Genomic DNA, 16,155 nt, shown 5'->3' with positions numbered 1-16,155 from the left:
AAGACTGTGTCTCAATTAAAAAAGAAAAAAAAAAAAGATTATTCCTATTAGAGGCTGTTTGGGAGCTGTAAAGGATCAGACCATGGGACGAGAGCAGTGGAAACATCTCAGGAGATCAGACTATTTCCTTTCTGTTAATGGTCCCATAGGTCCATGAAATGTATATTAACTCTTCCCTAAAATGTCAATGTAAGGAATACTCAGATTGCCAATATCAGAGATATTGCTTCCTGAACTAATGCTAAAGCTTTATATTTCTTTATGCCAAATGCTTTCTGCTAGTTCAATACTTTGATGTCAAAAATGCACACACAAGAGACCATTTAAATAACACGGCCAAAAGATGAATATAGGAAAATTCTCCGACAATTCTTTTGTTTGCAGCATCTTATTTACTGTCTAATCTGTACATTTTTCTGGTTTCGATACCTAAATAGCTAAACTTCTATTGTAGTTTCTCCAAAAGCCTTAAGAATTCTCCATCAAACCTTTGGCCCTCTATCTCTGTCTTCCTGCAGCCATGCAACTGTGTTCATATTCTGTTTGTCATCAGTAGCATAGCTAAGGAAGAGCTCCTCTTTGCTATTGGATGGTATGGTTGGTGAGCAGAATCCTGCTATTTAAATATTTCATTTTTAACAAGGTTGTGAAGCATGTGAAGAAACAGGAATATATAGCCCATACGCAGGGTAAAAAGGAGACAAGGGAAACTGTCTCCAAGGAAGTCCAAAAGATTTTAAATTGCCTATTTTTAATATATTACAAAGAGCTAAAAGAAACCACATGTGAAGAACTGAAGGAAAGTGTGAGAATGATATCTCACCAAATAAAGAATATCCTCAAAGAGATACAAATTATAAAAAGGGATCAAATAGAAATTCTAGAGTTAAAAATACAATAACTGAAATAAAAATATACTAGTAGTCTTCAGCAGCAAAGTTGAATTGACAGAAGGGAGAATCTGAATTTAAAAGTCAGTCAATTGAGATTCTTTTTTTTAATTGTTAATTTTTTATTTCTTTTTTAAATTAGAGATGGGGTCTTGCTATGTTGATCAGGCTGATCTCCAACTCCTGCCCTCAAGCAAACCTCCCATCTTGGCCTTCCAAAGTGCTGGGATTACAGGCGTGAGCCATGTCGCCTGGCCGAGACTCTTGAGTTTGATAAAATCACACTAATAATTCCCAGGAAACCATCCCAGAATATATAGTAAAAGAAACAAGGGAATTAAAATGATACATAGAAAATATCGATTTAACAGACCTTTTGAGGATATACTATTTTTTAATTTTTTATTTATTTTTTATTTATTTTTATTTTTTTTGGGGGGGGGGACGGAGTTTCGCTCGTTACCCAGGCTGGAGTGCAATGGCGCGATCTCGGCTCACCGCAACCTCCGCCTCCTGGGTTCAGGCAATTCTCCTGCCTCAGCCTCCTGAGTAGCTGGGATTACAGTCACGCACCACCATGCCCAGCTAATTTTTTGTATTTTTAGTAGAGACGGGGTTTCACCATGTTGACCAGGATGGTCTCGATCTCTTGACCTCATGATCCACCCGCCTCGGCCTCCCAAAGTGCTGGGATTACAGGCTTGAGCCACCGCGCCCGGCTTTTTAATTATTTTATTTAAAAGTGCTGAGTTACTTCAGGTTCTATGAAAGAGGAAACAAATAAGGAAGTTTATGTCTGTAAATTACAAAACAAGAAAAGGAAAATTTCAATGCTGTTTTTCCATAAAGTTTGTGTTATCCTCTTGCATTACTACTAGCATGCAAGATAAGTCAGAGGCCTGAAAAAGGTCTGCTGTACTTCTTATGGTCACTCAGCTGTGAGTGGTTGTTATTAAGATGTGATAAGTGGTTGTTGAGTTGTGACAAGGTAACAGACTTAGAGCAGTTCTGCTGCTCAGGTACCTAATAGAGTCAGATTCAAAAACCAAGTCTATCACCAAAATTTCTTAACTATAGTTCTACAGGGGAGATAGATTAAATTCTCTGGTATAACATAGAAATGGTTAAGCCCTATGATTTTAATAACACCATTTACACACACCATTCTCTTCTGACTCTGTCAGATAAGGAATGGAAAGCTCAAAAATGGTCATTGTCTTCCCAGAGTGATGTTGCTAGTGAGTGGTAGAACTAGGGTTGAAAGTATATATGGTTCAGGGTTCTGTATTGCCTATGCTCTTTTGAGATGGCAACCTAAATATTATGTGGTTGTAGCACAGTTGCAACTGGGTGACCATAAGTAGTACAGCAGACCTTTTTCCGGCGTCTGACTTATCTTGCATTCTGCTAGTAATGCAAGATGATAACACAAACTTTATAGAAACACAGCATTGAAATTTTCCTTTCCTGGTTTTGTAATTTACAGACATGAACTTCCTTATTTGTTTCCTCTTTCATAGAACCTGAAGTAACCTGAAGTAACTCAGCGCTTTTAAATGAAACAACCACGTATAAAAACAACCACATAAAAAATTAGGTGATATGTTTCTGGTTTTACTTTATATCAATTGGCAGATTCAGCTACAATAATGCAAATACAGCCCAATACTTGTTTAGATTTCTTTAAAAAGCTACTTTCTCTTTGTAACCTGATTAGGGGTCTTCTGAGAAAGAGAAACAAAAGCAGGGAGGCAATCAGTGTTTTCTTCCAATATCAGCAGACTGTAAAATTTCATGATTTAATTTTAAGACAACTTACATTTATCATCATCTTGATATTTATATCCTTGACTTTTACCAAAGGCTATTTTAGAAATGCCCATTTCTCTCAGAAAAGAAGAGTTTGTTTTTCTAGGCTGCATTAAGGAAACTCAAGGGATTTCAGCATAACTCTATGACTGGAGAATCTGTGCCCTTCCTGGATCTAAATAAGGAGGCCACTGTTTAAACTTCTTACTTTAGGGGAAATTACATCAAATGCTTATGAAAATGACCCATTTTCCCTCCTAATTCATCATAATCTTCTTCAAGTTCTAGGACATTTACACTTCTTTTAAAATAAATGTTTAGTGGAACATTCCAGATTTCTAAGTTTCTGAATATGTCCTTAGAATATTCCCTTTTTTTTCCCCCCCACTATCTTGAGTATTTAACATTATGAGTTTGGGTTCCAAACTCAACTGATTTTAGGGATCAAGTAAGTCAAATGAATAAAGAGGGCAGAGGTAATATGTAAGGGAGTGTGTGGTCTAATAACTACCTGGAAAAAATGTGGCTGCTTAGAGGCATTCAAATTCAATTGTTTAGAAACATTGCTGGGTCATTAAAACATATTTGTGCTCAGAGTCCCGATGGTTTCTCAGTTTCTCAATTATTACAGAATTATTCTCCTGGAAGTTTGTGTCAAATAGTAAAAAAGTTTGACTATTTTTTTAAAGTATATTTGAATAAATTACCTGCCAAGTTTTTGCATATTGGAGACCACCAAGGAGTTCATTCTGCCAGATTAACTCACATTTATATAAACCTGGAAAGAATGCTTATCCTGCCATTTATGAACATATGTATGCAAAAACTGTTTGGATATGGCTAGTGTAAGTTGGTTATCATTTGTTACTAAAGTAAGAAGTCTTTCAATTGCAAGTAAAAATGACCCAACTCAAAGTAGCTTAGGCAAAACAGAGGAATTTGTTGGCTCAACCAAATCATAGAAAGGATGAGGTGGTGCTTACTCAATCAAGAACTACCCAATTCAAGGACACTGTTCCTGTCCTCTGCCTGCCATTCCCATCTTCACTTTGCCAAATTTCTCATCACTGCCTTTCTCTGTGAGTTGGTCTAATTCCTTCCTACTACAGATAGGCTCTATCCTCTTGGTAGGAAGAATAGCCGTTTGGTGGAAAGGACAGGCCATTTTTGGACTAATCTTTCAGCTTCGATCCTGGGGATGACTAATTTAGATCAAGGGACCACCTCCACCCAGTAATTAGGGGCGAGGGCAGTGGTTTGAGGTTCTGTCTTGCATATCTGCCTGCCCTGCAGGTTTACCCCTTAGGTCAGGAGAGCAGGATCTGTTGCTAGAAGGAAGAAGAAAGCATGCAAGATTATATATATTTTATGTCTTGGAATTCCACATAAATAGATGCCACTACTGAAAATATTTGAAAACTACTGAATTAGAGTTTTGTGAAATTAATTACTTTTTTAAGTTGTATACAATTTTATAAATGTTATGTAACATCATTAGACTTCTCAGTTATGGGGCTCAAGTATAGGTTTATTCATTTTTTTGTAATCATGTGAATTCTGATTGGTGTAGTATTTGTTGAACGGATATTTATTGAGCTCCACCAGTATGCCAAACCCTATATTCAGCATAGAAGATGGAATGGTAAACAGACAGACCTGATCTCTCCCTTTATGGAACTTAAGCAAAAAGAGGGACATACAAACAAATATCACCAGCATGAGGTTTTACGCTATGATCAGGAGTTATGAAGCAAAAAGACAATAGAGATATCCAGAGTAGATGATTAAGTGAAGATACTAAGGCTGATAAGAGTGAGCCAGATCATGGGAGAGAAAGCAGAGAGTAGTCAAGGCAGAAGAAAAGTCTTTGTGAAAGCTCAGAGGCAAAAAAGGAGTGTTAGAGAAGCCAAAAACTGTGCATTGCAGAGAAAGTATAATAGGGAAAGGGAATGGGGAGTTAGGTTTCTGCCACAGGCAGGTGACTGATTAGTGCCATCACACATTGAGGAACCCAAAAAGAAAAGCAGGTGGAAAAGAGAATCATTCAATCTAAGAGGCAGTTTGATACACAGGTTTGAAAGTCAGAGGAGGAGGCCAGGTATAATGGCTCACGCCAGTAATCCTAGCACTTTGGGAGGCCGAGGCTGGTGGATCATGAGGTCAGGAGTTTGAGACCAGTCTGGCCAACACGGTGAAACCCTGTCTCTACTAAAAATACAAAATTAGCCGGGTATGATGGCAGGCGCCTGTAATCCCAACTACTCAGAAGGCTGAAGCAGGAGAATCACTTGAATCCGGGGAGATTTCAGTGAGCCGAGATCACGCCATTGTACTCTAGCCTAGGCGACAGAGTGAGACTCTGTTTCAAGAAAAAAAAAAAAAAAAAGGAGGGAAGTAGTGTCTGGTCAAAATAAAAGTCAGTCTGATAGCATTGACTCAGAATGCTATTACAAGATCTTGTGAAGAATATATGTATAGGCATCTGACCTTGTCTGTACAATTGTATTTGATAGATGTTTGCTGGATACTGTTATGTAAGATGTAAGAGGAGTTTTTAAAAAATAATTTTTTAAATTTTTTTATTTTATTAAAAAATTTAAGGAAGGGCGTGGTGGCTCACACCTTGTAGTCCCAGAGCACTTTGGGAGGCTGAGGTGGGCGGATCACTTGAGGCCAGGAGTTCGAGACCAGCCTGGCCAACATGATGAAACCCCATCTCTACTAAAACACAAACACACACACACACACACACACACACACACGCGTTATGCATAGTGGTGCATGCCTGTAATCCCAGCTATTCAGGAAGCTGAAGCAGGAGAATCACTTGAACCCAGGAAGCAGAGGTTGCAGTGAGCCAAGATTACACCACTGTACCCCAGCCTGGGCGACAGAGCAAGACTCCATCAATTTGTGTAATCAGCTTTCACAACATATTATTTTTTTCATCATAATAAAGGTGACCCAATTAAGATAAATGCCTCGTTCTTTACTTCACTCTCAAAATGTTTCTCTGGTGCTTTCCTGCTTATACAACTGGGGTCTGCTTTTGAGTTCACACCCTTCTCAGTTTGATTCATTTCAATTATCATTTATTAGAGGCCTTCTCTGCTAAGGATAGGATAAAGGGAAGAAGCAAGTGCTGTCTGTTCGTCAGGAATTAAGGGTGTTTTGGGAAAATCTGACATGTATTTAAATGGTTTCAATATAGTGTTGTAAATAAAATGGTGGGGAGTTTGTAAAAAGCATTTTCAAGCTCTTTGGTTCTACTTTTTGGGACTATTTTTATTCTAATCATTGGCTTTTTAATCAAAGTCCATATAAATATTTATGTCATCTGCCTTCCAGTCACAAACCATGTTGAGATAGTACTACCCAGAATTGCCTTGAACTTTATCTCTAGAGGCCATCATTGGTTCAGACAATTGCAGTTAAGGCAGAGGGCTGGAGCAAATCATAGGGTTGTCATCCACTTCCTGTGCTTTGAATTCCAACTGTTTCTTAATTTTTGTATCACCTGCATTAACTCTATGCACACTAGCAATAATTCACCCAGGCCAGAAGGCCTCCAGCTATCTTACCCACCAGAAAATTAGTTCATGTGCAGGTTAGTAAGTACCACAGCCTTGCAAAGGCGGTAATTAAAATGCAGGGAATTCTGGGTGTTGAATAGCTGGAAAGATATTTTAAGGTTAATCTCCATTGAAGGAGGCTTCTGATCAAATGGGCCTCCTCTCACCTACTTAAGTAAGATTCAATCCGTGATTTGCAATAATACCCATAGAGCATATAAAAGAATATTGTGGGAACACTAAGGAAAAGCTAGTTGAATCAGTTTTGTAAAGCACTTGGAACTCAGTAAGCCATTAGTGAATGTTGGTTGCCTGTGCTAACCATCATTATTATTAGTAGTAGTAGTATTTAAGTGGAAGAGAAGGGGGAAAGGACATTCTAGGCCAAGAGTATAACTTAATTGAAAACATGAAAGTGAATGTCATTTTCCAAAATAACTCAGTATGGTTGGGATATAGAGTATAATGTAGAGAACAGTGATGAGATATGGTGCTAATGAGAGAGAGTTATGTTGGGACCAGATTGTAAAGAATCTTAAATGCCAGCTGAAGAATTTCTACTTTTCAAAATATACAGCAGGAGCCATTGGAAAAAAAAAAATTGTGGATTTTTTTTTAACCTCATATTCAGGTTTTCTTTTTCTTTTTCTATGAAAAATTTTCAATATACACTGAATGGGAAAAAAAAAAGGCAGTATAATGACCCCCATGTACTCATTACCCAGCTTTAACCATTATCAATATGTGGCCAATGCACTGATGATTTTAAAGCAAGGCAAGAATGACTAACATTGTACCACATCCATTACCTTACTTAATCTTCACTATGTCCTGTGGAGTATGTGGTACTCCCACTTTCCTTAATTACAAATAAGAAAACTATCAACATGATAAAGTAAGTAAAAGCTCTGGGATTCTAACCCGCATCCAACTGGTTTCAGAGCTCAAGCTCTTTCCTGTCTCGCAGCTGAAGTAGAGCATGATTGCCAGTAGAAAACAGCTGCTGATCCATCTACGGTAACAGTACCTTTTGGTGCTCTTGACTGTATTCAGGATGGTAGGCTTCTCTGCCTGCAGCCACTCTACTTCCAGAGGGTCACCAGAATCTAAGTCCACATAAATGCTCAACCTAGTCAGTCAGCTAAAGTAACTGTGCAGTTCAATAGTTTTCAAAGTATGGTCCCAGGCCAGTGGCAAGTTGTTAGAAAATGCAGACTCTTAGGGCCCAACTTCAGCCTACTGAATCAGAGACTGGGAGTGGGGCCCAGCAATTTGTGTTTGTTTTTTAAAACAGACTTTATTGTTTAGAGCAGTTTTAGTTCCACAACAAAATTCAACAGAAGGTACAGAGATCTCTCTTCCCCTAGATTTCCTCCCACTATCAATATCCCCCACCAGAGTGGTATATTTGTTACAATTCATGAACCTATGTTGACACCATCATCATCACCCTAAATTCGTAGTTCACCTTAGGGTTCATTCTTTACATTGTACAATCTGGGTTTACAATAATGTATAATGACATGTATCCACCATTGTAGTAGTATACAGAATAGCCTCACTATGCTGAAACAATCTATGTTTTTATAAGCTCTGCAGGGATTCTCAGGTGTATTTAACTTTGGGAACAACTGGTTTAGTTAGGCCTTAGAAAATGGAAGGCAGCTAGTATCTGAAGGAATCTTCCTTACCCCTAAGGCTTACAGGGTTTTTTGTCTACCTGTAAAAGAAGAGAGGGCAGGACTGAAATACATTTGTTTTGTGCTTGTCGATTGTTAGGATAGTAAAAACTAGGATATTACTATTAATTTGGGATTTGCCTTTTTAAAAAGAATGGTCCAAATCCCTGTTGGAGGTAAATCTTTTTAATATAAATAGTTAGGTACTGCTAGTGCACCAAGTTGCCATTTTTTAAAACTCTTTTATATTAAGTAATGCACCTCTATGTAATTCTGGTTGACATTCTTCCATCTTAAGTGAAGAAAGATGCTTCTACATCTAAATTCAAAGCTGTCAACAAAAGTTCAGTATTTCTAATTAAACTTTTTTTGTTACGGGATCTCTGGAGTGCCAATTTTTCTGGTCAGGAACCTCTATGGCCTTGGTGCCTTTGCCCAAGTTCTTGTCCTGCATCCAGGAAGCATGAGGTAGGCAGACAAGTGAAGAGTGAAGAAGAGTTTTATTTACTGTTAGAACAGCAGAGGAGTGGGTAGCTCCTCTCTGTAGGCAGATCGTCCCCTGGAGTGTTCAGCTCTCGGCAGAGAGGAGGCCCTGGAAAGGGTAGCTTTTCTCCACAGGCAAGTCATTTGGACATCTCTGCAGGTCACTGAAGCTCTCAGCAGAGAGGGTAGCTCCTGCAGCTGGCTGTCCCATCATCTCTAGCTATCAGCAGAGAGAGTACTCTGCAACTATTCATCCCATCCTCTCTCTGCCTTCTTCCTCCTCTGGCCATCCTCTCCCCTGACTGAGCCCAGGGCTTTTATGGACCTCAGGGGGGAGGACCGGTGTGCTGATTGGGTGAGTGGCTATATGAAAACCTAGAAGTGGCACTACAAGTTCCCACTCTAGTCTGCTGGACTGGCAGTCCAGACCCCAGTCTTTAGGCCCTCCCCGGCCTGAAGGTGGCGCCTTGCTGGGAACCCACCCCGCTTCTGCCCAGGACTCTGCCTCCCACTGCTATTCCGGGCCCTGGGGATCAGCCACAGCCCCACTGATCAGAGCAGGCTCCAGGAGAGGAGAGAAGCCAGGCAGCAGGAACAGACATCCCCAAGCCAGAGGGACAGGGGCAGGTGCCCTTCCCAGGTGTGCCCCAAGAACACAGGGAAGCTCGGATCCACAGCTGCAGTTTGGGCAGCTGTAGCCCCTCCCGGGAGGCCAGGGTCTGCAGCTGCAGTTTGGGAGACTACAGTGGCACCTGGGGAGCTCCCATCCCAACTCAGAAGGGGCAGGGCTCCCACTGGCTCCATGGAGTATGCAGCCCCAGCAGTGCTGCCCTGCTGTAGCTGGCATGATGGCAGCAGCCACTGCTGTCACTTTGGTAAGGCTTTGGCAGCTGTTTGGATGATCATGTCTACTGGTGGACCCTGGGATACATGTGCCAGTTATTATCTCATGATGAGATAATATATGTTTTATTGCTGAAGTGAAATATAGAAACAAATTACTTCTTGAATGTCTTTATAAAAGTGTTTAGAATTTATTTATTTATTTTAAAGATAGGGTCTTGCTCTGTTGTCCAGGCTGGGGTGCAGTGGCATGATCATAGATCACTGCTGATTAAAACTCAAAGACTGTTTGGGCTCAAACAGCCTTCCTGCCTCAGTGTCCCAAGTAGCTGAGATCATAGGCTTATGTCACTGTACCCAGTTAGAATTTTTAAAGTAGGATTTAAGAAGCTGAGTGAATGTATAATTCCTGATTTGTGATATACTTCTATCAAAATTAATAGTACAATTCCTTTAGTGAAAAATACCTTTCAGAAATAATCCTGATTATAGTAAGGTCAAAAAGAGAAGTACCACCAGAACTTCGATTTTCTTTTTTCAACTTTTCTCCTCCCTCTCACTTCACCCATAAAGCTAGCACAGAGTCCGGGCACAGCACAGTGGGTACTATCTATATTGCACTGAGAAAATAGAAACTGTGTGGGTATTTGATTCACCTTAAAATCATGCCCCTTTTTTTTTTTTTTTGGAGCTCACAATAACCATATTACCATTTGCTATACTCAAAATACACCAGTGGTTTCTTGCAAAAACATAATCATGTTATGATTGTCCACCAAGACCATTTCTAAGGCAGAAACCATGTATCAGAAGCTGTTATATGTTCTTTTTTTAAACAAGTTCAGGGAAAGTATGCCCTGATACAGGAAATTTTGTTCAGACTTAATAAACCAGCAGTGTCTCTGGTAATGTTACATAATTACATGGAAATCATACTAAAAACATTTGCAGTGCCTAAATTTAAAGTGCTCAATGGTGTCATCTAGTGGTGTAAGCATTACAGAAGGTGTGGCTTTATTACCCAGTGTTTTTTGGACAGAATTTGTGTATTTTAAAAAAAAGTCATACTAAAAGTTTAATGTAACAGCCAAACATAAGATACAATGGAAGACCTCCACTGATGATTCTTAGATATAATACCAACACGGAAGCAACAAAAGAAAAGTAGCTAAGTTAGAGTGCATCAAAATTTAAAACTTGTAAACCGAATAGACTGCCTATTGTCCCAGCTATTTGGGAGGCTGAGACAGGAGGATTACTGGAGCCCAGATGTTTGAGTCCAGCCTGGAAAACATGACAAGACCCTATCTCTTTTTTAAAAAAGTAAAACTTTTATACATCAAAAGAAATTTTCAAGAAAGTAAAAAGCCCACAAAATGGGAGAAAATATTTGCAAATCATATATGTTGTAAGAATCTAGTATCCAGAATATATAAGGAATTCTTACACTCCAACAACAAAAGACAACCTAATTTATTTATGTATTTATTTTTCTGAGATGGAGTCATGCTCTGTTGCCCAGAGCTGGAGTGCAATGGTGCGATCTTGGCTCACTGTAACCTCTGTCTCCCAGGTTCAAGCAATTCTCGTGCCTCAGCCTCCCGAGTAGCTGGGATTACAGGCGCACGCCTGGCTAATTTTTGTATTTCTAGAAGAGATGGGGTTTCACCATGTTGGCCAGGCTGGTCTCAAACTCTTGACCTCATGATCCACCTGCCTCAGCCTCCCAAAGTGCTGGGATTACAGGCATGAACCACCGTGCCCAGCCTGACAACCTAATTGAAAAATGAGTTAAGGACTTGAGTAGGCATTTCTCCAAAGAAGATATACAGATGGCCAATAAGCACATGAAAAGATGCTCAGCATAATTAGTCATTAGAGAAATGCAGATCAAAACCACAAAAAGATACCATTCCTAACCACTAATATAGCTTTCATAATTAAAAAAAATACCAAAATACAAAAGAATAACTGTTGGCAAGGGTGTAGAGAATTTGAACCCTCATAACATTGCTAGCAGAAAGGTAAAATGTTGCAGTCACTGTGGAAAGCACTTTGACAGCTCCTCAAAATTAAACATGGTACTTTATCATATAATATACTCAGCAATTCCATTCCTGGGTATATTCCCAAAAGAAATGGAAAAAGGTGCTCAAACAAAAACTTGTACACAAATGTTCATAGCAGCATTATTTATAATAGTCAAAAAGTGGGGGAAAGGCAAATTTATATCACCTGATTAATAAAATGTGGTATAACAGAATATTATTAAGCTGTAAAAAGGAATGAAGTACTTAGCAAATCAATGAACCTTGAAAATATTATGCTGAGTGACAGAAGCCAGGCACAAAAAGTCATATAGTATGTGATTTCATTTATATGAAATATCCAGAGTAGGCAAATCCATAGAAGTAGAAAGCAGACTAGTGGTTGCCAGGGGGTGGAAGGAGGAAGGAAGGGATGGAGAATGAGTACTTAACTAGTACAGTGTTTTTGGAGAAGTGGTGGAATTAGATAATGGAAATTGTTATATAGCTTCATCAGTGTACTAAAAGCCACTGAGTTGTACACTTTAAAATTGTTAAAATGGTTACTTATATTAGGTGAATTTTATACTGCAATTTTTACCTCTACTGATTGGCAAGACTTCAGAACCTTGATTATTGTTATTATTATTATCATATTTTTCCATAGTTGTTGCTAGTATGTATAAGTATATTCTTTTTTTAATCTAAAATTATTTGGTACATACTTTTCATCTATACAGTTTCCACAGCTTTTATTTTGGTGGCTGTATACATCACAGCTTAATTATTTCTCAAATGTTCAGTGATTTTTCTCTTTTTTTTTTTTTCCGGTTTCAAAGATTCCTGTTACAGATGTTTAAGGAAATAAGAGTTTTCAAACGCTTCATAGATATTACACTGGTTTTTCTTCCCCAAAGCAGTATCTCTGAGTCATTTTTCTTTTTTAAATAGTTTTGTTGTGTTTTTTATCTGACTGCTGTTTAGTAAATATACATACACTAATTTATAATCCTACCAATAATGGTTTGGGGGAAAATGGAGGAGATTGTTATAGAGTATCTACTCTTTTCCAGGCACTGCACCTGCATCCTTTCACATTTGTTATTTCACTTAACTCCTAAGCTTAACCAGATTAGGAAAGATCAGAACCCACTCATTTTGTCTCTAAGTTGTGTCCTATTTTCCCACAGCTTTACTAATATTGGATCTTACCTTTTTTAGTTCCTGTTTATTAGAGAGATTCAACATTTTCTGAAGTGATTGTTAACTGTTCATATTTACTTACAATCTGTATCTTTTGTCCATTTATTATTAACAAATTTTAAACTTAACATACCTACTTTTCTCATAGGCAGAAGGTATCACACGTCAAAACTTTGCTATAGTTTTTTCCTGCTTTTATTTACTCCTGTGTTACAGGCTCTGGATGGAAATGTGTATGATCATCTCAAGGATTATTTAATAACCTTCAGCCGGACTGAGCTAGAAACATGCCAAGCTGTGCAGAACACATTCCAGTTTTTATTAGAAAACTCCAGCAAGGTAAGTTACCTTTAGTGCAGTGTGTAGTGTTATCCAACTTAGAAGCTAAAGTATTTCTGCATACAAAGAAAATGAAGGTACCAGTGATATTAGAAGAATGCATTTAAGGACAAATTTTCTGGAAACAGCATTCCTTCTAACAAAGTTGGAGGAGATTCTGTTCTCCTTGTGGATGAGTTGGTGAAGATGCACCAAGGGCAAAAAGGAAGGTGATGATACAAGCTGGTTTAGAACATTGGTCCATTGCCATATACATTGCCTTTGAGAGGGATTTGAACTTCTACCCAGAGTTTGAATACGTTCTGTTCACACGGGGGAAACAGTAGGTTGTGTGTCAATACAAAGGGTATTATAAGAGCACAGAGAGAAAAGGAGCATTTTATAATTGATACAGAAATAAATACTGCAGTGTCTTGGTTTTTGTGGTTTTTGTTTTTATTTTACAAATTAAGCCCTACTATATATATGCTGTCATTTTTCAATAGCAGTCTTTTCATTTTAAAGTGTTGCTATCCATCAGGTTTGCTGACATGTCACATTGTATGCAGAAAAAATAAATGTAATGACGTTTCCTCAAGATTCGATAGATTAAAATGTTTTACAATTGTGAAACTGTCTTTTGGAAGATAAATAGTTCCTGTGGTTAGTAAATGTTTTTTATCTGATAAATTAAATGCACAGTAAATATTTCCTGACTAAAGGAATGCATTTAAATATATATATGCATTCTATAACTGCTACTTTAAAGATCCAGTTTTTTTTTTTTTTTTTTTTTTTTTTTTCGTCAGGGAGAGTGAGAACTGGCTAATACTTATAGAAGAGGGATTAGGATACCCATTTTCACATGACAGTGTCCAAAGATAGGAAAGAAAAGGGGCATAGACTCTTCATCCCAAATGCCTCTTGTGTATATATTCTTGTTTTCACTGTACCAGAGCTCCCAATTCTTCATTTAGAAAAATGTTAAAAATGCTAGGTTGATATGGAAATGCAAAGATCACTAGCCTGGTGCTTTGAATTCCTGTTATATGTCTGTTTGCCTGTATTGTTACCCCCCAAAATCTAAGAAAAAAGGAAAATGTAATAAAATGTTAATTGAAAAATCTGTAGTATATGCATAGGTATTTACGTATAATTTGTTTGATTTTAATGCATTATATTTGAATTTTTTCAGAAAAAAATGTTGGAAAAGTCTATGAAAAGCATCTGCTCCTTCTATAAAGTGGTTGATTTTTGACTAGTGATCAATTTTGTTGTTTTTGTTATTTTTAGTAGAGACAAGGTTTCACCATGTTGGTCAGGCTGGTCTCAAAGTCCTGGCCTCAAATGATCCACCTGCCCCAGCCTCCCAGAGTGCTAGGATTACAGGCGTGAGCCACCGTGCCCAGCCATGGTCAAATTTTTTAAGTTTATTTGTCCATTTAGGTTTTCCATTTCTTTTTCAGTATCTTTGGGTAACTTTTCCTAGACAATTGTCCACCTCATTTAAGTTATCAGATTTGATGTCATAAATTGGTTTATAAACTTGTTTGCTTCTATTGCTGTCTCTGTTTTTATTTTTAATATTGTTTGTGCCCTCTGTCTTATTTTGCCCAGACTTGCCAGTCTATTTTATTAATCTTTGCCATACACCAGATAAAATGACCTTTGTTCTGCTCCTTTCTGTTGTTTCTATTTCCTTAATTTTTGCCTTTATCTTCATTATTTCTTTCTACTGTCTTACAGTTTATGTTGTTGTTATTTCTCAAGCTTCTTTTTCTATTTAGATCCCATGTTTTCAGTCTTTCTTGTTTCTAAGTAAATTCATTTAAAGCTTTTTAAAAAGTGTCTTTCTGCTTGAACCGAATTGTGTGATATATAGGGCTTTTGTTATTATTTCTATTTTTTTCTCCTTATTAACCCATGATTATTTAGAAATGAGTTTTGCAGTTTTCATTCAGTTGGAATATGTGGTAGGGTGACATTTTTATTTCTAATTTTATTATAAATTGTATTTTTTAATCCAATTACATTTTCTCTAATTTTATCAGAGAGGTTATCTTCTAGCAGAATTCTTTGAAATATTTTTTTCCAAGAATAAGTTGGACTGGACACATTACCCTTAGTTTATAAAACATGTAAACATTGTAGTCATAACAGATAGCTAATATTTTACACATTCTTGATAATTTCCTAGGACTTTTAGCATGGGGTATATCTTGAATCCCTTGAGGTTGTCATTACTATGTTCATTTATAAGAAGGAAATTGGACTCAGAAGATTATGCGACTTGGCCTGAGGTTACACACACACACATAGTACTTTCCATGCTCTTCTACTATATTCTCTTTAGCTTGTATTATTTTAATAGAAAATGAATTAAGAATTTATGAACTAGTTTGAACACATAAAGAGATAAGCTTTTATTTTCTGCATTCACTCATATGAGTATCTCACTCCCCAGGGATGAGGAATAAATGAGATGCTCTTACATTTAAATTGAAAGTGGTAGGAATAAAAATTTAATAAGAATAATGTCTCTAGGAGTTGTGCCCTTTTGTTCCAAGTACCAGAAGAGGCCTACGAGTTTCATGTCCTATGCTTTTCTGTTATAAAGAGCTTGTTATGCCACTCTTGTTATACTGCTGAAAGCAACCTAAAGAGAAGTTTGACACTTTTTAATTTTTTTTATTTTATATCATTATTACTTTGTTCAAAATGTGACATATTCCAAAAGATATTTTGGTGGCAGTTCATACCAACATACTGTAAATGTTAAAGTGCTTTCTATACCGTTCATCCCCTAAATGGAAACAGATGGTCCTAGGAGCTTTTGTTAAATTTTAATTATTTATAAAGCTTGCTTTTCTCCTTAATATTTTATGAAGTGCTTTGTATATGTAACTGAAGCAGATGTTGTCATAGGTATTTTCTCTAGGATAGTAACGCCAAAGATAGCTCTGCTGGCCTTTATAGTTTGCTTCCTTTTTGTCTCCATAAGGAAACTCCTACCAATCAATAACAAAGCTCATTTAAGAATTCAGAAAATAACAATGTTATTCCACATTTATTTGGAAATTAAATTTTCAAGTGTTACTATTCTTAATACCTTGAAGTCTAACCAAAAACAGGTAAGTAAAAGGAAGGAAAAAAAACCTTATGATCATTTCAATAGACACAGAAAAAGCACTTGACAAAATCAGTACTTTTTTGTGATAAACATTCAGCAAACTAGAAAAGAAGGAAACTTACATAACATTATAGCATTTGTGGAAACCCTACAACCAATATCGTATTCAATAATGAAAAACTGAAAGCTTCCCCTGCTAAT

At 37.4% G+C, this 16,155-nt stretch overlaps 1 protein-coding gene across 6 annotated transcripts in view; it reads left to right on the top strand.

The window, feature by feature from the left end:
• FCHSD2 (FCH and double SH3 domains 2) overlaps positions 1–16,155 on the top strand; it is a 302,687-nt gene that overhangs the window by 200,374 nt on the left and 86,158 nt on the right. For all 6 annotated transcript variants that reach the window (XM_032258857.1, XM_032258855.1, XM_032258859.1 and 3 more), the window contains one exon: positions 12,723–12,845. In XM_032258857.1, coding sequence (XP_032114748.1) covers positions 12,723–12,845 — 123 coding nt within the window. The remainder of the gene's footprint in view (positions 1–12,722; positions 12,846–16,155) is intronic.

The sequence above is a fragment of the Sapajus apella genome, unplaced genomic scaffold (assembly GCF_009761245.1).
Source record: "Sapajus apella isolate SASKATOON/1434 unplaced genomic scaffold, GSC_monkey_1.0 scaffold106, whole genome shotgun sequence".
NCBI classification, from domain to species: domain Eukaryota; kingdom Metazoa; phylum Chordata; class Mammalia; order Primates; family Cebidae; genus Sapajus; species Sapajus apella.
The sequence above is the reverse complement of the archived record's forward strand: the minus strand, read 5'-3'. Positions and strand labels throughout refer to the sequence as shown.